This window comes from Megalops cyprinoides, chromosome 12 (assembly GCF_013368585.1).
Source record: "Megalops cyprinoides isolate fMegCyp1 chromosome 12, fMegCyp1.pri, whole genome shotgun sequence".
Lineage (NCBI taxonomy): Eukaryota > Metazoa > Chordata > Actinopteri > Elopiformes > Megalopidae > Megalops > Megalops cyprinoides.
In genome coordinates, this window is record NC_050594.1 from 13,568,654 (window position 1) to 13,592,751 (window position 24,098).

A 24,098-nucleotide genomic window follows, 5' to 3' on the forward strand; every position below is an offset into this window, starting at 1 on the left:
GCGCCGTGGCTGAGAGTGAAGATGGCGGACGGGGAGGGAGAAACGAAGCTCGACTGGGGAGAGCGGCCGCAAAACACAACCGCGGACTCGCCTGTCGCCATGGACAGCTTGCTGGCCACTCTGCGAGGGCTGGAAGACGAACTGCGACAGCAGGAAATTTCAGAAGCCTCGTCCAGCGAGTACTGCAACAGTTTCTGTCAGGTAGCAACGTTTGTACGCTGTCTTAGCTAGCTAAATAAATCGCTAACTTAGATCGCTGGCTCTGCAAACGTTATGAGCTCGTAGCTAGCAGAATGTTTTCGTGCAGTTACACTCGTGTGAAGGACTGCATCCAGGACAGGGCCGACCTGCGAGCTGCAGTGGACGACGGCAATAGGGTCTGGCGACAACCAGTCCAGTCTTGTATGTAAGGAGGAGCATGCAGTATTAGGCAACGGGCTATAGCTAGTTTTCGTTAGCTGACTGTAGGTTTCGGTAAATACCAAGCAACATTTGCAAAATCAGTGAAAATATGTAGCTTGCTGCCTACTTGCTCTTAGCCTGCAATGTTGTTGAGATGGTAATAGCTGGATAGTAGTTCGCTAACGTTAGCTAGCCTTTCGTACTTAGCACGCCTTTACCATAGTTAACTAGACTAACTGTTTAGGTCACTTAGATCGCTAATCAGAGCAATATGGAAAATCACCACATTTTCTCTGCGGTATAGCTAGTTTGCTGCAACCTCAATAAAGAAGTGCATGGTTAACTAGCTACCTAATAATCATCTTAACATTTGTAAATATTATTGTGCTAGCTATATTGTAGGGGCGGGGCGGGATCTCTTTTTGTTGATCTTGCAAGCATGCAACAATGCTTATTAGCTGTCTAATAGTAAACATTACAAAATGTTGCTAAGGCTAGAACTGACGACGGAAACAAGGAGAGATGATTTTCAACCTTCACTAATGTGATAGAATAAGAGGAAACAAGACTGTTTAGCTAGCAACCAAAGAATCAATAGATAGCTACTTTTTCTGACGTAGCTATCGAAACCGCTAATTAGCTAAAACCATCACACCTGGTTAAACGTGTAATATTTTCTCTAATTAAAGAATGGACGTCAATAGCTCGCCAACCACCTACATACGCCCTACGAGGGAAATGCTTTAATGCATGTCTCACGGCCCATTAAAACCACATTTTTGCGCTGAACTTCTAGGGAAAACCTTGACACAAGCCACAGTTAACGAGTTAACCTGACAGGACTACTCCATAAACTCAATCAGACTTGCATGGTAACGTGTAACCTAAGTAGTTTGATAGACAACTCTCTAAAACTAGGTGCTGCGTCTGGTGTCCTGTTGTCATTGTGCTGGAATGTTCGCGTTCATGGTTAACTGATCATACACGAGAACCACTGGCACCCCGCATGTTTGCGGTGCCTGTCACCGATGTTGATTGACAGATCATTCATTCTTGTGTTCAGTCCGTTCCCGCCAACGCAAAGGCTAAGCTGGCCATGTGTGGCCAACAGGCGTGTTCCATGCGGACCTGTGTATGTTTGATTTATCTATTTATTTATTTCAGTGGAGGAAGATTCTTCTGAATGGTGTTGACAGTCTGAAGAAAGGAGTTTTTTTAAATCATCGTTGGCTTTGTTTAGCAGTACATGTAACATTTTATCTTTTGGAATCAGCTGTAGTTTGGTCATGGTTGTGGGCTTCGACTCTGGTAGATAGAAGCTAGCATGTGAGTTTAAGCATAGTTTTTAGCTGTGTGTTTGCCATAATTTGGAGCATTAACTTCAGAAGAGACACCAATGAATAGAACTGCTCTTACGTGAAATAATAATGTTTTCCTATTTTAGCTGGTGGAATTATGTGAAGGAATAGGACTCTGAGGTCTCAAAATTAGGTCAGAGAGGGCTACTTGTGTGCGCTGGGTTTCCTCAAAACCCATTGCTTAATTAGATGAATTAATTAGCTGGATATATTAAATGTACATCAGGAATCCAAAATGTTTGACTGGCACAAGTATTTCATCAGAAAAGCATGTCTGATTAATCAAGCCTAAAAAAAAAAACCCTAAAGTATATTTTTTTAATATATAAAAAATGTAGGAATGATTTTACACATTTGACAGTATTTGAATATCCAGCACTTGTACCTTGTAGTTAATCATAATAATTGTCATAATTGTTTTTGAAGGTAGAATTCGTGATAATTTTCTTTCAGCACTCTTATGCAGTGTTCACTTCAAGTACATTTGATTCTGGCGTCTGAAGTGGTAAGTTGTGGGTGCATGCCAAGATGGCTCAAGGACAGACTTGTGTGCTTTTAAGTGTTGGAAGTATAGTCAAAACTACAGGCTGTTCTTTAAGCTTTGATACTTTTTGTGTCTTCGTTCTCTTTCATTGGCTGTTTTAATTACTTTAAGATATGAGTGGCCAAAACAGTGGTCAGCTGTGCAGAATTTCCCAGGTGGCCATCACCACAGTCAGAGAACCTAAGTGCCTTCCTTTACTGGGCCCCCAAAAAACATAGCCTAGGTTTCTCAGTGTGCTTTTCCTTAGAATGGAATATGGCTTACTACTTTTCCATGTGAACCTGTGCAGCTTACCAGAGGCTTGTGTTTCAGTACATCTGCAAGAGGTTGGCTATTTCAAAAGAATTAATCAAATTAGTCCACAGAATGGAAATAGAAGTGTCACAGAGGACATTGAAATTAATGTCATGCACCATTTAAATTTATAATTTACACTTGATAGATTAAGATTTAGTTAAAAAAAAAATACTACATAAGTGGGGAGAGAAACTACCCTGAGGCATTTTGTAGATCTCAAGTGAGCGATTCCCGCTACTCGGCTGAGATGCCCTGTGCTGTTAGACTCCAGCCAAAATGACATGGAATCAGTTTGTAATCTGAACTGATGTGCACAGCCTGATTGAAGTTGTGCTCTGCCCCGTGGCACTCTCTTTCTCTGAAGAAGGTCCTAATGGGTAATTTCAGCACGGATGTGGCCCAGTTGGTACTCTCGCCCTGCCAGAGGCTGCTGAGACACAAGTGCTTCTTATCAGGTGATGCTTGTTTTTTGCCATGTTCTAAAGATGTCGTGGTTGTTATCATTTACAAGATGTAGCCTCGCCTTGATAAGATATTTTTTGACAACCTTGAATACCATGTTTAAATATGTTGTTGTTTGTATAAACATTTTCTGTGTAGGGCTTTAGTACAGATTATTTGCTTGCAAACACAGGTATACAGTGGAGGCAAATGTGGGGACATCAACAAGTATACTACGTCAAGTCTTTAGAAGAGGAACTGAATCTTAAGGCAGCTATAGCAGTTGAAGGAAAATGCTGTTTGGAACCATTGATCAAAGCTGAGTTTACATCTCTGTTGAGTGTTACATGCTTGCAGTGCTGAATGTTTTTATCTCTTTTATGTTTCCCATATATAACAGAATGTGTAATATATCAGCTTCAGGGAAATCAGTTTTTCTTAAATGTGTCCAAGCTGTTCTTATTTCCCATTGATCAATTTCAAAAACTTTTCCTTGGCTGAATGCATCTTGTGTCCAGACTCATTGCTGTGTTAAAACTTCAAGGACATTATGGCTGTGGTGAGCATAGACACAGGTGGTGGTATGTCTGATGGGTTGTTTTCTCAGGCCACATTCAGGTGCAGGTGAAGTACTCCCCTTTGGCTCAGAGCTATCAGAGCTTCAAGATGGCAGTTTGAGTGTTGGTTGAATTTCCCCCAAGGCTATGTCTAACTACAGTGGAAATGAAAGGTTTAGAGCTAAGATTCTCAAAAAAGCAGTGCATACTCTCAAAAGAGTGCTTGCGATATTGGATGTAATGGAGAAATTGTAAGCTTTCATGACTAACCCAGTTGTTGAGTGATTACTGAATTACTGAATAATGTTTTTGTCTTTATCATTTCCCAGATCGGTTATTACTTGGTTCACTCACTACAACAGCTTGGATGAAACTGGACAAGTTCTTTCTTCTCTCTCAGTCTTCTGCTGACAAACTAGGAAAAAAAGTGTGCTGCACTCTGTCTTATCTTGCATGGAGTGTCACTCATGGATTTATGTCTCTGAAACGTGATAGGAGGACCTTGTGTTTTGGCTTGATACTTGAGAAATGCCTCGCTATTGTGGCCTTGTTTGATTCTCTTGGTTATTTGTGATAGCAGACTCCCTTCTTAAAGTGTGGAAACCCTGTAGAATTTAGATAAGTACTAAAGTGCAAGTGAGATAGGCCTACTATTTCCTCTTGAGTCTTCAGCTTCTGTTCATCAGTGCCTAGGCAGTTTTACCATGCATGTCCCTGTAAACAATTTGCCAAAACTAGTCAAGCGATAGATAAATGTGTTTTTCTAATTATTGAGAATAACATGTAAACTGGAACTTTATTTTAAAATTGTTATTTTGATAGAAGGGGTGGTGGAAAATCCCAGTGTTAGGTGATATGGAAACATTCAAGAGTATCGGCATAGTTCACATTACGTTCAAAGTCCACATTGACTAGATTGAGATGTCTTCTCATCTGCTGCGATAAGGATGTAACCGATCTGTTGATTAATTGGCTCAGTCACTAGTGTGCATGTTGACAGTAAAACCAACAAACTTTTTTCTCCAAACTTCTCAGAATAAAAAGGACCATGAAATGCTACTGGGTGGTGGGTTATCGGATGGTACTCTAGGAGAGATTGAGCTTTCTCTTTTCCATTCCATGGTTTTCCTTTGAAGAGATGATTAGCGTGTGCAGGAGTATTTTCTAGAACAACTTGTTTTACATGCAGCCACCTGTGATTGCAGAGAAGTGAGGGTTTTGACCAAATAACTTGAATTCAACGATTCAGTGATTCAATGATTCAGTTCTGTCTTATAATGAGAGGCTTATTCATGTAATTGCGTCGATACCACAGTGGTGCTTAGCATAATGTGCCTTTAAAGTCAGTCTAAACTGGTCAGTACATCTACATTGCAGTGTGGTCCATCATATGTAAATAGGCAAAATTATTTTAGTTAGACTTTAGCTTGTCAAGTAGTGATGCTAAAGAAGTTAAAAGCATTTAGCTGGTAGCATTAATATAAATTACATCATTAAGCAACAAGGGCTAATTAAACAGAGTTAGTTGTACAAAGGTTTTTTCCGCACATGAGTTAGCAGCAGTAATGTAAGACTGTTAATGTTGTAGCCAGTAAGTATCACTAGTTGAGTTAGTTGTACAAAGTTTTTTTCCGCACATGAGTTAGCAGCAGTAATGTAAGACTGTTAATGTTGTAGCCAGTAAGTATCACTAACCATCATGTTTAGCTAGCTAAAAGGCTAGCTCTGTTGGCTAAAATGAAAAATTAATTTTGCTGAGCTGCCTAGGTTAGTGTAAATGTTTTTTTTTTTTTTTTTTTTTTTTTTCTGAAGAAATGTCTGTCCTTTTCACAGAACAGCTGACTTTCCAGCATCCAAATCACACTCAGTGAGGAGGCTACAGTACTAGGCACTAACTAGATAACTTGGGAGCCAACAAACTTGGTTAGCTAGCTAATATTAACATTAGTGGAGCATTATGAAACATGGCTAACATGGCAGAATGTTATGTTAGTTATTACGACTTTCATACTGGAAAGTGTTGGTTTTTAAATAAGCCTAAGCCTGCTCCAAACATAGATTTTAGCCCCTGTTTTTCAGTAGTCCTTATGGGTTTGTATGATTCTTGTTGAAATCCATTACATTAAATTTGCTTAGCAAGTGCCCTTATCCAGATGGCCCCAAGTTGAGGCCTTGCACTGCTCTCTGATAGGTTCCGATTGACATGGGGGGAAATCGAAGCATCATTGTGCGGGAGGGTTGTGGCTCGTAGGTTGGCTTATGCATGCAGAATTTTTACTGAGACTGCATTTACTGGCTTCTACTATATAAAAGACTGCACTCCAGTAAATTCACCATTAAAATTAATACGGCGTTTAGCTGTAGTGGCTTGGATGGCTGGGAGAATAGACTGACTCCAAGACGAAGCTTTATACTGGCTAAAATGACCATAGTTACATGCCAAATAGGTTGGATCATATGGCCAGAATCTTATGCAATGATTAGCCTGGATACAGTGCCTGGAGAGTTGCACTTTGAACATACCAAAATGCTTGGGCAGTTGCATACTGATTTGGTCTGGCTAAGATGACTGGAAAGTTGCACACTGATCAGGTTGTACTAGGTGACTGGCTGGATTTGGGCTTTGTTTTGCTCAGCTCTAGCCTGTCATGTATGAAGACATCTCTGGAAAGTGTCATGCTCTCCATATGGGATGGGTATGGGAAATGCAGAAAAAAGAAATTTAGCTGCTGTGATTAGACAGTGGCTCCAAAAGGTCATCCTGTCATGGGTCAGCAACTCTCCGTGGCTGGAAAAATGAATATTTTAATCTACAGTGTCAATGTCAAATCCAAATAGTGACGACTTGCAGAGTGAGATAAGTTTGCTACGCTATGTATCTGTCTGCTTGACAGGCTAGCTTAGGTGGGAGAGAGCCATTGTGTCTGTTTGGTGTTGAATTATGGTAGAAGATTATGCAGATGCAGAGAAGCCAGAAGGGCTGTGGCCTTCACGCCTGACACACTTAGCCACATGTTTAATTCTTTACCCTCACAGGAATTCTGGTGTATTATGTGTAGAAAGATGAGTACTGTGGGTGGAAACACTCAGTTTATGTGAAATTTAGACTTGTCTTTCTGTAATCATGCAAAATCATGCTTAACCATAGTCTTCTTTCATAATCATAATGAACTGGCGCACACATAGGATATTAGGATGAGCAACTGTTTAACTTGATATCATCATTTCTGTGTTACTTCAGTAGAGTGTTTTGAGCTCTGTCTGTGGCAGGGTGCGCCCTGTGTGGAAAGGGGAGATGCTGGTGGAGGGGCGGCTTGCACACCCTGGGCCAAAGACGGCCCCACTGAGACCTGTTTTTTTTTTTTGTACCTGTTTGTGATTGTTCAGTCTTCCCAGAACGGCCTGGCTCGATTCCCTGTTTGCAGACGACTCAGGGGGAGGTCAGTGTGAAACGATCATGAAGGGGGGGGGGTGCATTAATGCATTTAGAGAAATTACAGTGATCAGGTGGCAGTTTTCCAAGGCCCTGTGTCTCTGAGCAGACAGCGTACAGGTCAATAAGAGGTTGCCCCAATCTGGTGTCTGATATATGGTCTGTTAGCTATGCCATCATTAAGTTCAGTTCCTATTACATCACTTGAGCTTTTCTGACAGTCTTTGACTTAGGGTGTAGGTTTTTCAGTGGTTGTTATTTATAGAGTCATGTGTCAGTTTTTGACTGCCTCCTAAAAAGTGATGTATGTTTGATCATATGTCATACAGTGCTGTGTTGTCTGTGCCCAGCTATTGACCTTGAGTTAGAGTCTGTTTGTTCAGGGAGGTGAGGTTATTCTCCTTGGCCGCAGTAGGGCTTGAGATATGAATAGATAATAGTCTCATACACTGTATGACCTAAAGTATGTGGACACCCGACCATCACACCTATATGAGCTCTTTGGACATCCCATTCCAAAACCATCGGCATTAATATGGAGTTGCCCCCCTCCACCTTGTAGCTATAACAGCCTCCACTCTTCTTGGAAGGCTTTCCACAAGATTTTGGAGTGTGTCTGCGGGAATTTGTACCCATTCACCCAGAAGAGCATTTGTGAGGTCAGGCACTGATGTTGGATGAGAGGGCCTGGCTCGCAATCGGTGTTCTAATTCATCCCGAAGGTGTTCACTGTGGTTGAGGTCAGGGCTCTGTACAGGCCACTGGAGTTCCTCCACACCAAACACATCAAACCATGTCTTTATGGATGTTGCTTTGTGCACAGGGGTACAGTCATGCTGAAACAGGAAAGGGCCTTTCCCAAACTGTTGCCACAAAGTTCCAAGCATACAATTGTCTAAATTGTCTTTGTATTCTGTAGCATTAATGTTACCCTTCACTGGAACTAAGGGGCCTAGCCGAAACTCTGAAAAACGGCCCCAGACCATTATCCCTCCTCCTCCAAACTTTACAGTAGGCACTGTGCATTCCGGTAGATAGCACTCTCCTGGCATCCGTCAAACCCAGATTCGTCCATCAGACTGCCAGATAGTGAAGTGTGATTCCTCACTCCAGAAAACGAGTTTCCACTGCTCCAGAGTCCAGTGGCGACGTGCTTTACACCACTCCAGCCGTTGCTTGGCATTGGGCATAGTGATGTTGGGCTTGTGTGTAGCTGCTCGGCCATGGAAACCCATTTCATGAATCTCCTGACACACAGTTCTTGTGCTGATGTTGCAGCCAGAGACAGTTTGGAACTCTGTAAGGAGTGATTCAACAGAAGATCTGTAAGTTTGCGTGGTCTACCGCTTTGTGGCTGAGCTGTTGTTGCTCCTAGACACTTCCACTTGACAATAATAGCACTTACAGTTGACTGGGGCAGATCTAGCAGGGCAGAAATTTCGCGAACTGACTTGTGGTCAAAGATGGCATCCTATGACAGTGCCACGTTTAAAGTCACTGAGCTCACTCGTACAACCCATTCTACTTCCAAGCTTTGTCTATGGAGATTGCATGGCTATGTGCTTGATTTTATGCACCTGTTAACAATCGGCGTGGCTGAAACATCTGAACTCAATAATTAGGAGGGATGTCCACATACTTTTAGTATATATCCAGATATTAAATACAAACCACTGCCTGTGCTTCCATGCAAATGAGAAACCCCTCCTATCCTAACAGGACCCCTAAAGTGCATCTTTGATGCTTGAGGTAAAAGAAGAACAATAGCATTTTCCTGTGCTTTTTGGGTTTTACGTAGAAACTTCATAGTTATTTATGTCAGAGGACTTTGGGAGGGGGAAAAACGAAATGCACAGCACGACCAGTTACTATTCATGTAGAATTTTACGGTTTGTGATGTCATACCAACGATTCCAATATGAACTTCATGTGAAAAATTTTGAAAGGTGTCGGGACCATGCGTCTTTGCACCTGTGCTGTCCCCGCATCTCCTCTTGACTCCCCAACACCACCACCCCCTTGTCTTCCTCCCCTTTCCTCCATTCCCTCTGGCCCCTTTCCTTTTTTTTTCTTTTTAAAAAAAAAAAGAACTCTGCATGCACAGCGACTCCCCTGAAGGCAGGCGAAGGAGTTGCCACGGCAACAGCTCTGGCAGAATCCTGCATGGCCCGGGTTGGTCCTGACGGTTCCAGCGCAGGGCCTCTGTGCCGGTGTGCAGCCCCCCTGGTGTGACAGCCTGCCACACCCAAATAGGGCTGCCCTGGGGTGGCACAGGATGCATGTGATAGAGTGTGCACCCTGGGGGCGAGGTGTGGCACAGTGCTCTGATATTAGGTGCAACATAGCTTTCATAGCCTCCTGCAAAGTACCCTAAAACTTGGATCCCAAACTTTAAAATTACCCCTGAATCACCCCACATTTTTATGTTGGCAGTGACTGATACTGGGAAAACTACGTATGCATTTTGGCATTTGGCATTTGACCCTTATCCAGACTAACTTACAAACCCAAAGCACATCTGGTAAAGTGACATGAAAGATTGCATTTACAGGACACAGCTAACCATGTTCAGACATGCATCAGCCACTTACATAGTCCAGTGATAACTGGTACAGTCTGACACATTTCAGGGCTTACCAGAAGCAGGCAAGTGTTCAGAATGAAACCATCAAAAAGGCGATTGCATCTCTACTACATTAACGTGAATCAAGCAAAACCAGGCAAGGCTCAAACTGCAGCACATGTGCATGCTATTTTCATGTTGGATTTGAATTTTGTCCCTGCACTGGTAAGATTTGCAGGGCTGTAACTGAATGAACTGCCTGACTATTCTTATCTAAAAACAGGCGTCTGCATTTTGCAGCATTTACACAGTCATATCTAACACATTATCTAGATGGTATACAGAGGAAAATGACACTCTTTATGTACAGCAAGTTTTGCCCATTTTTTTTACTTTTTTTACAAAAAGCTCCCATCACATGGTTTTCTAGTACTCTGACCTGGAATGGCTCAGATTGCTGTGCATCATGAATGCTGTGTCTGTGCTGGACGTTCTTTTGAACTAGGGAGTTATTTTAAAGGGCTTTCCACCTGATAGCCGAATCATTGTACAGGGTTTTATAGTCTGAAGTGCAGTACGTTGAATCTGCTCCACACTGTCTTGCACAGTCACAATGCTGTCAAATAAGCAGGGGGGTAAGCAGAGAGAAACTCATGTCAAAGTATTGAAACCGGAAAAGCAAGCTATGTTTAGGCTACTCATAATTGACTTGCTGCATGTCATTTCCTGTCCTGGTTCTTCATTCCACAAAAAACTCTAAAAATGTACAGTCTGTTTTGGTTGTCATGCCTTTAACCATTGTCTTTGTTACATATGAGGTGTAAAAATTTCCGTAAATGTGTCAATTTGAGAAAAAAAAAAAGGATGTCCTTCTGCTAAGATGGGCACCAAAGAATGATAGGCACTTTGGAACATTAACAGGAAGCAATTTGTGTGGAGTTAAAAATACCCCTGTCTGGTTTCCAGAGCTGCACATGGCCCCGTGGGGAAGGACTCTCAAATTTAGACATGGGGTTAAATATATCGCCCCCCCAACACACACATTGGGGACGGAGATTAGACTCCTGGGGATGCCACCTGTCTGAGACTCCACAGGTGAGCGAGACACAAAGAAAGGTGCTTGACTGAGCTGACTGGGCACACCCTCAGTCTTCAGTTCTCTCCCTTTGCTCCCTTGTTATTCAGCATCCCCATGAGGCTTTACCTCCTTTACCCTACCCAAGCACATATGTCATAGGACTCCAGCCTACCTTTATGTAACCAGTTCCTCCTGTATTGTATTGAAGGCCTGGGTAGCCTAGGTGAAGGTTTTAAAATGAATACAGGGAGCCCTTCCTATATGCAAGGGTTGTTTTCCAGGAGAGGGTTACTATGATGGACAAACTGAACCATTTTCTTCTACAGAACTTTGTGTGTATGTGTTCTTGCCTGAGAAGAAGCATTAACTACACATTAATAAATGTTACAAATAATTAAATATTATACTTGTTAAACAATAAACCATCTTAGAAGGCATACTTTTTACATAAATAAACTTGGATTGGTTCTTTCCCTGTGCATGGGTGATATTTTGTCCAAGCTTAACCAAAGCTTAAACATCCCCCTACACTAACACATTGCTGCATGAATGGAAATGCATTAAGCATGCTTACACCTTATGTCAAAGAACATTTCAAAAGGGTTGTTTGACCTGAGGAGTCAGCATGGTCATGACTTGTAAGAGACATGAGTGATGTCACTCAGTGGATAGTGCCATGGCATCTTGGCAGTAGGATTCATTCTTCATTACTCACTGTACATTTATTATTAGTGTTCATTTTTTATTTAAAATTTGTCTCAGATTTAAAAGTAGAAATATGACATTATTAGTCTTGGAAATTATTGAACTCTGAAGATTAATGACTGAACACACTCAGCTGAAAGACTTTTTGGTGTTAAGGATGTACTGTACATTGTACTGTTTAAAGGAGCCAGTGAGTTAAAATATCAGAAAGACTATTTCCTCCGGTCACAAGTCAACAAGAGACATTAACAGAACCACCTGGGTGTTGTATTGGGGTTTTTTCTCTCTTCTCCATGTGTTCACTGTGCAGTCCCCCCCCAGAATTGTTTGTATATGGTATAATGTACTTAGTAATATATTCCTTCGTTAATTTGGTCCTCGGTCTGTAAGGTTTGAGAATCCCTGCTCTAGATTGCATCAGACCGGAATGTATGGCACATTTCATCCTAGTGAAACAGTCTTCTGTTCCATTGAGGATGAACTGAACTACAAGAGGGAGAGGTGTGTTATTCCTGAGAGCCATTTTTCTGAGATTAATTGCCACTTTTCGTGCCACTACACACAAGTCACACAGCTGGTCAGAGCAGAGTGCTCCACTCAACAGGGGTTTCATGCTAACGTGGGTTTGGCTGGCTGTCCAAACCTACCACTGTTCATGTGGACAAGAGATGAGTGATTATGTGTACGCGTGTTTCGGCACTGAGCAAGACAGCTCTGCAGTCAGTTGAGTACATATGGCGCTCAGTGATCCTGGGTGTTTGTTGTGTGCGCTTGGAGACCACCATCCATAGCCTGCCAGGTCCTACCAAAAGCCATCCCTCTACGCACGTAAGAGTCACTGGACTAAGCACTGAACCTGATGCTTTCATTTACCAGCCTTTTTGGGATTCTGTGCCACTGTTTTCCATTGGTCTCTTGGCTGCCTCTTTCCACTTTTCCACCCTCAGGGAGTACTTCTGCAGAGTGTCCCTAGTTGACCCTGGGATTTCAGGTTTTTTGATTAACCTCAGAGAAGTGCATCATGTTTTTGTGATTTGTGACAGTTCTCTTGCAAATATGTGCTGTAACTTCAGAAAAAATGCGTAAAACTAGGGGGACCTAGAACAATTCTGCCTGCAGGAATGGTCAGAAATCCCCTGTTAGAAGTGCCAGAGCCTCATAAAACACTACAGGAATCCTATCGGTGTAATCCTTGCCAGAGGAGGATTTACAAAACACTGACTACAAGGGTGTGAATTCATGACCCTCCTCATTATTTGGGAATAGAATGACTTTGCTCTGTGAAGTACTATTAAGATTGAAATGATACTAATAAAATTGAAACTTAGCGGTAAAAAGCGGTATGAATAAATATGAATAGCACTGTATACCTAACAATGCAAAATAATGTATATGGTATGGAGGAATAATTGCCCCATTGTATGAGACTGCTCGTATAGAGGTATGCTGACGTGATAAGACTGTGTGAGACTGCTGATAAACTTTATATCAGCACAGTATATCTTAAGGTTAAGTTGACTTTTCAGCCCCTGAGGATCCCAGTCAAAACTAATTGCGGTCTCTAGCTCGCAAATTACCTCCTTGGTAACTGGGATCGTCCGGTACCGCAGTGAAAGAGTGTAACCCATAACCTGCTCTCCTGGTCTCTCCAGGCCCTGATGCACTATGCCGGCAGCAGGAACTCCATGGAGCACGGCCTGCCCCTGCTGGAGGTCTACTGCCTTTCCATCACCTGCTTCGCCGCGGCCAGACCCCACCTGACTGCCGACTCTGACAAGGTGGCCCTGGTGCTGAAGAGGCTGTCGCTGTGAGTCCCACTGCTTAGGCACTTTTGTTTCTGAAGGATGTAGGAGTAGTGGTGGGTCTAGTGATTGTGGTACTAGTGCTATGAGCTGTAGCAGTATGAGCACTAATAGAAGTGATAACAGAAGTAAAAGTAGTGATAGTGATAATAGTGGTAACTGTACTAGTAGTAGTGATGGTGGTGGTGTTCGTCATGGTCGTCGTCATGGTCGTCTTCATGTTATTACTAGGCATTTACTGCCATCACTGTTATAATTAACATTTACGTTATCCAGAGTGCCACACAAACAACAGATAATCTCTACATCGTGATCACGTCTGCAGCCTCTCGCACATTGTGGTTCAACAGAAAATGGCATGTTAACAGGACACCCGCCCTTCCGTTTTGTAGGGTGAAGAGGTCTGGTTAACATGGCAACAAGCCCCTTTTCCTGTGCCCACACGTAGTGTGGTCTTAGAGCTTACCACATTTCCATAGAACATTCATAACTGTGTGAGCCTGGTAACATTAAGGCATACAGTACGACCTACTTGCAATAGACCATAGACTGATGGAGCTTTCTGATCTCTCCTTGTGCGCATGTGTCTGTGTGTATGTTTGTGTGTTTGTTCATGCACGTATCTGTGTATCTGCACATCTCCAGGAGCTGTTTTGAGCTGCTTCTTTCTGTGCCTGAGAATGAAATCCCTTATGAAGCCTGGATGCAGTTCCACCGGTCTGTTCAGGTAGGAAAGGGCTGGTTTACAGGTGTGAGAGAAAGAAAAGAGAGAAAGAGTAAGCATGGGGTAGTAGTTCTTTTTCTGATGATGGATTGAATGCTGGGCTGCTGTTAAAGTAATGCAAAATGACATGAGCTCAAAAAGCTAGTGCTCATAAAGCCAAAAACAGGCATATCTGTGCAGAATTTCTCAACAGCACAGTTTTTATTATATGAATAAGACTCTTAATAGGGTCACTTTATTGAAAATCAAAAATTTAATACCTCCTTCATTGCCTGGCAGTTTATTGGGTATTTGTATTGAAAAGCAAAGACCTTTTTTCACAGCAGTGAAACATTCATATTCTTTCACAGTTATGACATGCTCTGATGTCATTTGATGTCCCTCTCTGTTGCATGATCAATGACTGGGCAGTTGATGAGTAACTGTAAATAACTTTTCTTCTTGGGGGTGGTAACCTTGTCTTGCCATAAAATGGTGGCATTTTTGTAAACATTGTTGATTCAGGTTTTCATAAAGTAGACATGATATATGTGCAAATACTACACAGTAAGATTCAAAGCAGCTGATGTACAAAGATTAGACTTGATACAGTTTTAAATCTATACATGTTTAAGTGATCGAAAACATTTAAAAGAACAATGAAACAATTCACTAATGTAATTTGGTACAGTCCTCAGAGGATTTTGGAATTTTAAGGGTTATATGGTTTGGAGGAGTTTAGGAAGCATGAAAGGATTTCAGATGCACTCATGTTCTCAGTTAATAAAACAAGAAAGAAGGAAAGAAAGAGAGCTTTTCAGTGTGTGTATTAATGATAGTAAGGAACAGTAAGGAAAAACAAATTTGAAGTACAAATGCAGTTACAGCTGTAGTTTTTTGTGCACCCTGCTTCCTGTGTTCTGTCACCGCTGATGTGGGTGTGTCTGGAGCTACAGAAGGGAGTTTGGGCTGGGCCTTAAAACAGCCATAACTCCAGATGCACTGCTGACATGTTCTGAAGAGCTGTTGGTGGTTTTACACACTTAAAAATTGAAAGTGTGGGAGAGGAACCTGATGTGTAATTATGTCTATATAAGGCATGAACAAACATGTAGAAACAAGGTGTTGGCTTAAAAGAGCAAGTTCACCCAGTGAACAGTTATTTTCATGAGTTTTTTTTACTATTGGCAAACAATGGCAGTGCCAGACCCTATATTTTTTAACACAGACACACACACATGTACACTTGCAAGTCAGTAAGATTAAACAGGTGAGATTTTGCCCTTTGCAACAATATAAACATTTTCTTAAAATAACTAAAATTCTTGTTTGCTTGTTGTTGGCAGAGTTTACTATGTTACTATGTGAGGTCAGTGAGTTTTGAATGGGGTAGATTGGTGCATAATAATTGACATAATTGTAGATCTCATAAAAATGTGTTCCTATGATTGCCTCTAAATATGTCCATCCTCTCTGTGTTGTCAGGCTTGGCAGTCTCATGGTGTCTTGACTCTCGAATATAGTCAAAGAATTTGCTGCTGCTGTAAATGGGAGTGAACCAAAGCATGATGATGATGCTTCAGTGACCATGTCCCTCTGAACGCCCCCATGTGGTGTGTTTCTGTATTGCAGGCGGCCCATAATGCCTTGCTGGAGTACGGGAGCACAGACCTGCAGGCCTTGGTTCAGATAACAGGAGAAGGGGGTGCATGGAGCAACCCTGTCCTTATCGCGCTGCTTACCGGCCAACCCACAAACCAAGAGGAGGGTTAGTATAACCAGAAAGATAAACCCAAGGAAGCTTTAAAATGATCATGGGAGCATGTTGAGGTCATTGTAAAATAATATATTTAGAATAAAAAAAACCTGATACTTTGGCACTGAGGTACTCATCACAAGATGTTGAACCTCCAGATATTATTTTATGGGGACCTTAACAAGCCACCGTACATTACACTTTGCATTTTGAGCTTTTTAAATTATTTTAACTTTCTCAAATATTGAAACCTTTTTAATGGGGTCAATGGACAGCCACTTCACTCTCTCAGAATTCATTATGAAGCTACACTTTAGCTGTAGATGAAAACTTGAGTGGGGAGAAATGAAATAGTACTTGTTAGATATGTTACTGTTAGATAACATCAACATAAAGTGCCAGGAGGGAGTGCAGTGCCTGTGTCCTGTGGATCTGCACATCGACATTATTCAAAAAGAAGCATGTGATAAAGCAGGGCGGATGACGAGGGTTTTGAAAGGGTATCTTAATGGGGAATTTTACATTTGACCCTTGAACTCCACGCCCACTGATCAAGCAGTTCACCTGGGTCACATCACTGTTCTGCTTGCCCTTTCTGCCCCGCAGTGGACAGCTACATCGCCCTGGAGGGGGACGGCTTCATGGAGATGCGCATCAAGCACTTAGTGAAGGTCGGGGACGTGGCCAAGGCCATGATCCTGGCCAAGGCCTGCGCTGACTGCAGCAGCATCTCCAACTGCATGGCATTCCGCCAGACCTACGTCTCCCACCTCTGCGACATGCTGCCCAGCGACGAGGCCATCATGGAGGTAAGTGATGTGACATCATCAGTCGCGCCAGTTCTGTAGCTCAGCTGGGGCTCACGATACAGGGTCCATCAGCAGGGGCAGCACTTGATGTAGGAGTAATAAACTTGCAGGCAGATTTTACTGTGTGGGAGTCTAGGCAGAACATCTGCATCCATCAGTGCTGTGCCTCATTTGTTCTATGTAACACATGCTTACTTGGGTCTGTATCTTGATTTGAGTTTTCCCAATGGCTTTGTTCAAGGAGGCCACCCTAGTTGTAGCACAAATAAGGAACTTGACGTGGGTGGTTTTGAGCATTTCTCTGTCAGACCTGGCTCTCCCTTGTTACCTGTGCTGATCTTTTCTGCGGTGTGTTTTCACCTTAGATCGCCCGAGTGGACGGAAAGGAGGTGCTGGAAATCATCTGTAACCTGGAGACGGAGGGCCAGGAGAATATGGCTTTCATCCTCTGCACGACCTACCTGACCCAGCAGCTACAGCATGAGAGATTATACTGCTCCTGGTGAGGCCCAGCTTGTACAGGAGGGTTATCCATTTGTATGGCTGGATGTTTACTAAGACAGTTTGGGTTAATCAGCATGCTCATGGAACAACAGCAGTAGCCCTCCTGGGAACTGGACCTGGAAGACCTTCAGGCCATTGCTGTATAGTTTAGCTGTGAATGGAGGTGTGGCGTAGGAACACTCATTCTGAGTCTCTCTTTATTACACTCCTCCCTTCTCTGTTTCTTTCACACATATGCTGTCCCACTCTTTTTTTTGTCTTTATAACTGTCTTTTTCTAACAATTTGACTTGTTTTCACTTTCTCTCACATGTTCCCTCTCTCTCCCTTTTCCCTCTCTCTTTCTCACACTCACTCTCTTACTCTCTCACACATTTTGTCTTTCTCCCCCTCTCTCCTGCTCTTTCTTACACTCTCTCTTTCTCATTTTCTCACACTCTGGCTCTCTCTCCCGCCCTCCCTGCTCTTACACTCACTCTCTTTCTCATTCTCACGTGTCTCTGTTAGGGAGCTGACTCTGTTCTGGAGTAAGCTGCAGCGGAGGATCGACCCATCTCTGGAGTCTTTCTTGGAGCACTGCCTGCAGCTAGGTGCCATTGCCAAGACTGTCTACCATCTGCTCTTCCTGGTTCGAGTTATCCAGACAGAGGTGGGGAAAGTCCTGCCTTTACTTTTTGTTCTTGACCCCAGGAGCTAATTCCCGTTTGTTTGAGTTTTTATTTTTATTTAATACTGCTCTTAATTACATGGCACTTAGAGCAAAGACAAAGCTACCTATAATCTTCAACCTGCTTAAATAATGAAATATGTTTTCCTGATGAAATTGGCAAATAAGGAAGCTAGCACCTCTATACTGTTGAAAAATTAAAATGTATGAATGTTTTATGACGAGAGTGAGCTGTTCCATCCTTCTCAGCTCAAAATTTTACCTGTTGTCCATGTATCTAGCACTGTGACAAGTCCGGACTTGGGCAGCTCAATGGTTGGTCTCTGCTTCTGCTAGAAGTCCTGGTTAGCTATACCATGCATTAATAACTCCATGTGGATAAAAATACTTTTGTGCAAAAATAACAGGTGAAGAGGAAATGGGAAGTGCCCCTGGACTAGACTGGGGAAATGTCTGTTTAATGCTCCTACAGTTTTTGCTCTGCTTCTCCTTTTTGCATGTGCCGAGCTCATTGCATAATTTAGTTATGCCTTTTGACTGGTGTCTTTTCAGGAAATTAATCTGTGTGGCGGTTAACACCTGCAGTAATGTGGGTTTTTAATTGATTTTGTACTTCTAGTTTAAGTGTACACTGTAGGGAAAAGGGGCATGTACAGGGATTCTGTTCATTTTAGTTTGTCTTCATTTTAATACATCTCTATCTCTCTCTTCATGGCTATATGCAAGACAAAGTGCAGTTATATTCCTCTGTTTGAGTGATTGCAGTATTTACTGAAGAAAATACACACAAATTTCACCCACCAAATGAAAATAATCCATAGTAAGGGGTGCACTGATCCTAAGCAAGTTTACCATATTCCCCTGGTGTTATTTTCTGATTGTGATAGGGTACTGGTTTTTTATGTCACTTTTTGATACCACTGATATTTTTTTTGTATGTTTGGAAAGTTTACATTCCCTCGTGGCAAACATTTGCTTCATGCTCTCTACAGAGCAACAAAGTCACCTAAGATAAGTCTCTTGCAGTTTTACCTGGTTCAGTTAGTAACATAGCATTAGTTTTATTTTTATTTTGCAGATGCTCTTATGCAGGGTGACTTACACTAAGAGCACAATTTTTCCGTTTTACTCCTTTATACAGCCAGATATTTTCTGATGTAATTCGAGTTAAATACTGCCCAGAGGACCACAGCAATGACTGGCCTGGGAATAAAACCAGCAACGTTAGGGTCATAAGCCCTGCTTTACCATTACCCCACACTATACAGTCTCACATTGATCGATGTCTGACTAATGTATTGATGCACTCCAGCTAACAATAAATATAAATGACGGCAACAAAAATTGACAGTCTTTATTAAATATGCATACTCAATTTATTTACTGAATATTAAGTATTGTTTGAAATGTCTGGTTCTCACCACCATTTATTCTTCTCTGCAGGCAGAGCAGCTGGGCCTGGCAGCATCAGTGGAACTGTGCGTCAGAGCGCTCCAGCTTCCGAGGGAAGAGGACACAGAGACAAAGACCTCTGTCTGCAAGACAGTGGCCTGCCTCCTTCTGGATGATTTGGAGGTGCAGCGGGCCTGCCAATTGACTGAGTTCCTCCTGAGCCTTTCGAAGGGAGCGTACGACTCCCTAGAGGAGCTATATCTGCGTCCTGATCAAAAATATGATGAGGAGAATGCTATAATCCCAAACTCCCTGCGCTGTGAGCTGCTCCTGGCCCTTAAAGCCTACTGGCCCTTTGACCCTGAATTCTGGGACTGGAAGACTCTCAAGCGCCACTGCATCCAGCTCTTAGGGCTCGAACCTGAGGCTGAGGAGGAGGAAGAAGAGGAAGAAATTAGCCATGAGCGGGAGGTAGAGAATGACAAGCAGGAAAGCTCACACGGAGGCATTGGGATGGGGATGGAGGAGCCAGGTGGGTCAGGGGGCAGTGGCAATGAACCTGAGGTAAAGCACTTGGAAGGGCAGGACAAAGAGGCACCAGCCACACAAAAAGCAGCACCCTCCAAGAAGAAAGCACCAGGCACCTCTGAGAGGTACCTGAGGTGGCAGAAATACAAATTCTTCTGCTTGATTTGTCAGAGGGAAGTGATTGAGGCGCGGATTCTCCACCACTCGAGGAAGCATGTGGAGAATGGTGTTTACACCTGCCCTGTCTGCCTGCAGAAGTTCCACGGCCGGCAGGAGTTTGTCCCACACACCAGCGAGCATATCCAGATGCCTGCACGGAGGCCTCTGCCTCAAAAGAAGAAGAAAGTGAAAAAGAAGATAGACCTGCGGAAGGAGATGGAAGACGATGACCTGGATGACCTGGAGCCTGGTGAGATCACCTTGGACCCTTCCCTGCTAATGTACTACCAGACCACCCAGGACCCAGATGTCCTAGAGCACTTGCTGGAGCAGGCTGCCACCATGCCTCAGAAGCCTGCAGAGGATGATTACATCACTTTTGAATACATCGACACCCACTTCCAGCTACAGGATCGGGAGGTGTACCCTTGCCCTGCCACAAACTGCACCAAAAACTTCAAACATTTCAAGTACCTGAGTGTGCACCTGAAGGCAGAGCATGACAATGGGGATGACAATGTTAAGCACTACCTGGAGATGAAGGACCGTCGGGAGAAGTGCACCTTCTGCCGCCGACACTTCATGACAGCCTACCACCACCGCAAGCACCGACGGGTGCACTATGGAGACCAGCCTTACATGTGTGTGGTCAGTGGCTGTGGTGCTCGCTTCAACACAACCAATGAGCTGATTGCTCACAAGCAAAGCCACGGTTTCCGGCTCAGCTATCGCTGTGAGCTCAAAGGATGTAGCCTCTCCTTCTGCGACCTCGGGCAACTGTACCATCACGAGGCCCAACACTTCCGGGATGCAGCCTACAGCTGCACAAACCCTGGGTGCAAGAAGTTTTACTACTCCAAAAAAGACTTCCTCAAACACTTGGCCACTCATGGCATCTCATTCTCTGAGGAGGACTTTATTGCCCAGAGGAACAGGAAGCGGAAGCCTGCAGATCCTTTCATGGAAGATTCTAGCAGTGCTAAAAAGCCCATCATGGAAGAGCTTTTAAATGATGTGAAAAATGATGCAGCTGGGTTTTCCCCAGCTGGGACTTCATCTTCCTTCCAACAGTCAGGCAGCAAGGAGCCTAAGGGCACACTGACTTGTGTCGCCGTGTGCTTTGATGGCAAAAAGTTCACTTGTGGCTTTGAGAGCTGTGGCAGGACTTTCACCCAAGCTAGAGAGATCCAGAGACATCTCAAGTGTGTCCACCCAGGACAGTTTAAGTCAGAGAAAAAGGGACAGAGAAAGCTCAACAAGGAGAAGAGCACAAAGACTAAGGATATTAAAGTAGAGCAGAGTGGTGCAGACAAGAGCACACAGGGGCATTCCAGTTGTTTGCCTACCCAAGGATCGAACCAGGAGAGGTCCTGTTCTCCTGCAGTAGATTCCCTTGACCCTTATGTGTCACCCCCTGTAAGCCCAGGGATTGAAGACCCCCTAAGGGACATCTTGATGGGCCTGAGCCAGTTGAGCTTAAAGCCCTCCAGCCCCAGAAACTCATTTTGTGATCCTTGCTATCCTATCTCAGGGTCTTCCATTTCACAGGTGTCTTGCCCCCCCACCATGAGTGCCAACTCTACTCCAAAAACAATGCGGAAGAAGGCTGCATCAAAATCCCAGCCCAGTGTTGGCAGCAGTGAAAAAACAATGTCAACAGCTGAGTCATTGCAAACCCCATCTCTGCCTCTGGACATGCCTCTCCAGATGGATCACCAGATATCCAGCTTCTTGGTTCAACCCTCCACCAAGCCTTATGCTTGTGAGGTCAAAGGCTGCGGGTTTAAAAGCGTGACCAGCAGCGCCCTCATGAGCCACTATGTGAGGAAGCACAGTTTCTCCAAGGAGAGGGTGAAAGGAATGGATATCTTCAGAACGAATAAGTTCAAGCCGTTCAAGTGCCACCTGTGTCCCAAGGGTTACAGGCAGAAGTCGGAGCTTAGGGTCCACTATCTTCAAATGCACAACATCAGTGAGGCAGTGGTAGAGCAGATGAGTTGCTCATTGAAGAGAAGGGAGGAAGGCAAAGCCACTGAACCCTCCAAGCCCAAAGTTAGCCTTAAGCAAAGCACACCACTGCAGAAGAAGGCGGGGAAAGTGCAAAAGGAAGAACCTGCCATATGGCAACAGAAGTACCCAAAGAAAAAAGGGGCTTTGTGGAAGCTGAAGTTAGAGCGTGAAAATGGCATTGTTAAGGCTGAAGACAAGAACAAGAAGGCAGACATGAAAGCCAAGCCCTCTCCAGCACTGCAGAGCAATGGTGAGGAGGAGGAAGTGGAAGAGCGAGCCTCTCGTGAAGGAAGGGGCAGTCGACGCCTGGTGGCTAAGGGCAACCTGTGTTACATTCTCACCAAGTACCACAAGCCCTACCACTGTGTGCACAAAGACTGCAGCTCAGCCTTCACCCACCAAAGTGGCCTGGTGCGCCACCTACAGTCGGTGCACCGCTATAACCGCTCCCAGCTGTGCCTGGAAGAGGATGTGGATTACCATCACAGCACAGGAGTCAAGAGGGACACGGCAAAACCACACCGGCTGTCCTGCAAGCACAAAGGCTGCCGGAAGCACTTCCACAGTTCCTCCAGCCTGTGGCGACACTATCGCAGCCACCACGCGGCGGAAGAAGCAATGCCCGCTTCCCCTGAAGCATCGGAGGCCGCAGGACATCCCAGCCCCCCAGAGCCGACAACTCCGATTTCAGAAGAGCCAATACGGCAGTTCAGGTGCTGTTATGGCGACTGCAATGCCACCTACCACCTCTACAGCAGCTTACTCCGGCACACAAGCCACGTCCATCGCAACCAGACACCCCAGAAGCTCCCGCCGCAGCAGGTGCACTGCAAATTTGAGGGCTGTACACGCGTCTTCTCCCAGAACTCCAGCTACAAAAAGCACGTGTTTTACCGGCACTGCGACTACTATGACTCCTTGGTGCTGCGTCTGCAGAACGCCCACAAGAAGGACAAGTCGGCCAGTGGGTGCCAAAAGAAACTGATTGTAACTGCTGCCTCCAAGCCAGCACCACCACAGAAAGATGCATCCAAGCTACCTCTAAGGCATTCTTTAAGACACTGCCCCAAGTCTCAAGATGCCATTCAGGCTGCGGAGAGCATTGAGGAGATTACAGAGGAGCCTGTCAAAAAGCGCGTTAAAGCCCGCTGTCCCAGGAAAAGGGATCCTGAGTTAGTCTTCCGCACGCATGAAGAGGCCCTACAGATGTGCCAAGACCGTTGTTTACCTGTGGCATACCCTTGCATGGTGCAGGACTGTGACTCAGTCCTCACCGTGGAGAGCAGCATGCGCCGCCACTACTTAAAGTGCCACAAGATGTCCTGCCACCAGTTCAACACAAACCAGGAGAAACTGGTCAACAATGCAGAACAGCTGGAGGAGCTGATCCAGAAGAAATCGGCCCTCTCCACACGATCAGACATGGCCCGCGCCCCCAACGGCGTCCTGAAGGTGGAGTATCAGGCGGAGCCGGAGAACCCTGGGGGCCCGTCGCTGCCGATGAGCCTGCACTCCATCAAAACGGACCCGCTGGGTGGACAGGACCCCCTCGGGTTCAGCGAGGAGGTGCCTGCTGAGAGTAGCGTGCTGGTGGGTGCTGATGACCTCCTTTACGGGGAGCCCCTGAAGAACGGGCACGGTGGGCAAGAGGAGCTCCCGACTCAGAGCAGCCATGGTCTGCAGTCCCCGGTGCCTCCCTTAGTGCCTCCCCCACTTGACCTCTCTCCACCCTCATCCCTCCGTTTCACTGTGGATGAGGGGTTCATGGACTGTTCGAGCAAAGAATGTGGAGGCAGGGTTGTTGCAAATGCCTCTGTACCGTTCCCTGTCACTCCAACCCGCCAGCCACTAAAGCGCAAGAATGAGCTTTCTGAGCCCCTGCCCACTCCCCAGCCCATGCCCAAGGACTCCCAGCCACTTGGCTCCACCCCACGCACCTTTGACCTGACAGCGTACAAGCCCATGGGTTTTGAGTCGTCCTTCCTCAAGTTCATCCAGGAGAGCAAGGACAAGGAGGATGAGTTTGAGGAGGGGGGCCCCTGGGGGTCACATCCCCGGGCTGATCCCCCGGTAATGACGCCACGCCGGCGGGACTCCCATCGTCGCAACTGCTCCGTCAAGGAGAATAGCCAGAGGGGCCTAACCGTCACCCGCAGCCGCCGGTCCCGACCATCACCTCTCAAACCCCTGCTTTCCGCGGGGGAATACGCTTCAGTCCAGAACCTGCGCTCTATCCTGGACCGGGCCCTGACTGGCTGTGGTGACCTGGCAATCAAGCAGCTACAGTACCTCAGGCCAGTAGTGGTGCTGGAGAGGTCCAAGTTCTCCACTTCCCTGCTTGATCTGTTCCCCACTAAAAAACCTGAAAAACTACTCCGTGGAAGCTCTTAA

General features: G+C 44.8%; 1 protein-coding gene across 1 annotated transcript; it reads left to right on the forward strand.

Annotated features, from left to right (window-relative positions):
• rlf (RLF zinc finger) lies at positions 1-24,098 on the forward strand. Its single transcript, XM_036542617.1, has 8 exons — positions 1-201; positions 13,031-13,185; positions 13,826-13,907; positions 15,516-15,651; positions 16,246-16,448; positions 16,814-16,950; positions 17,459-17,600; positions 19,062-24,098. The coding sequence occupies exons 1-8, from the start codon at positions 22-24 to the stop codon at positions 24,096-24,098; spliced, it is 6,072 nt and encodes a 2,023-aa protein (XP_036398510.1). The 5' UTR covers positions 1-21.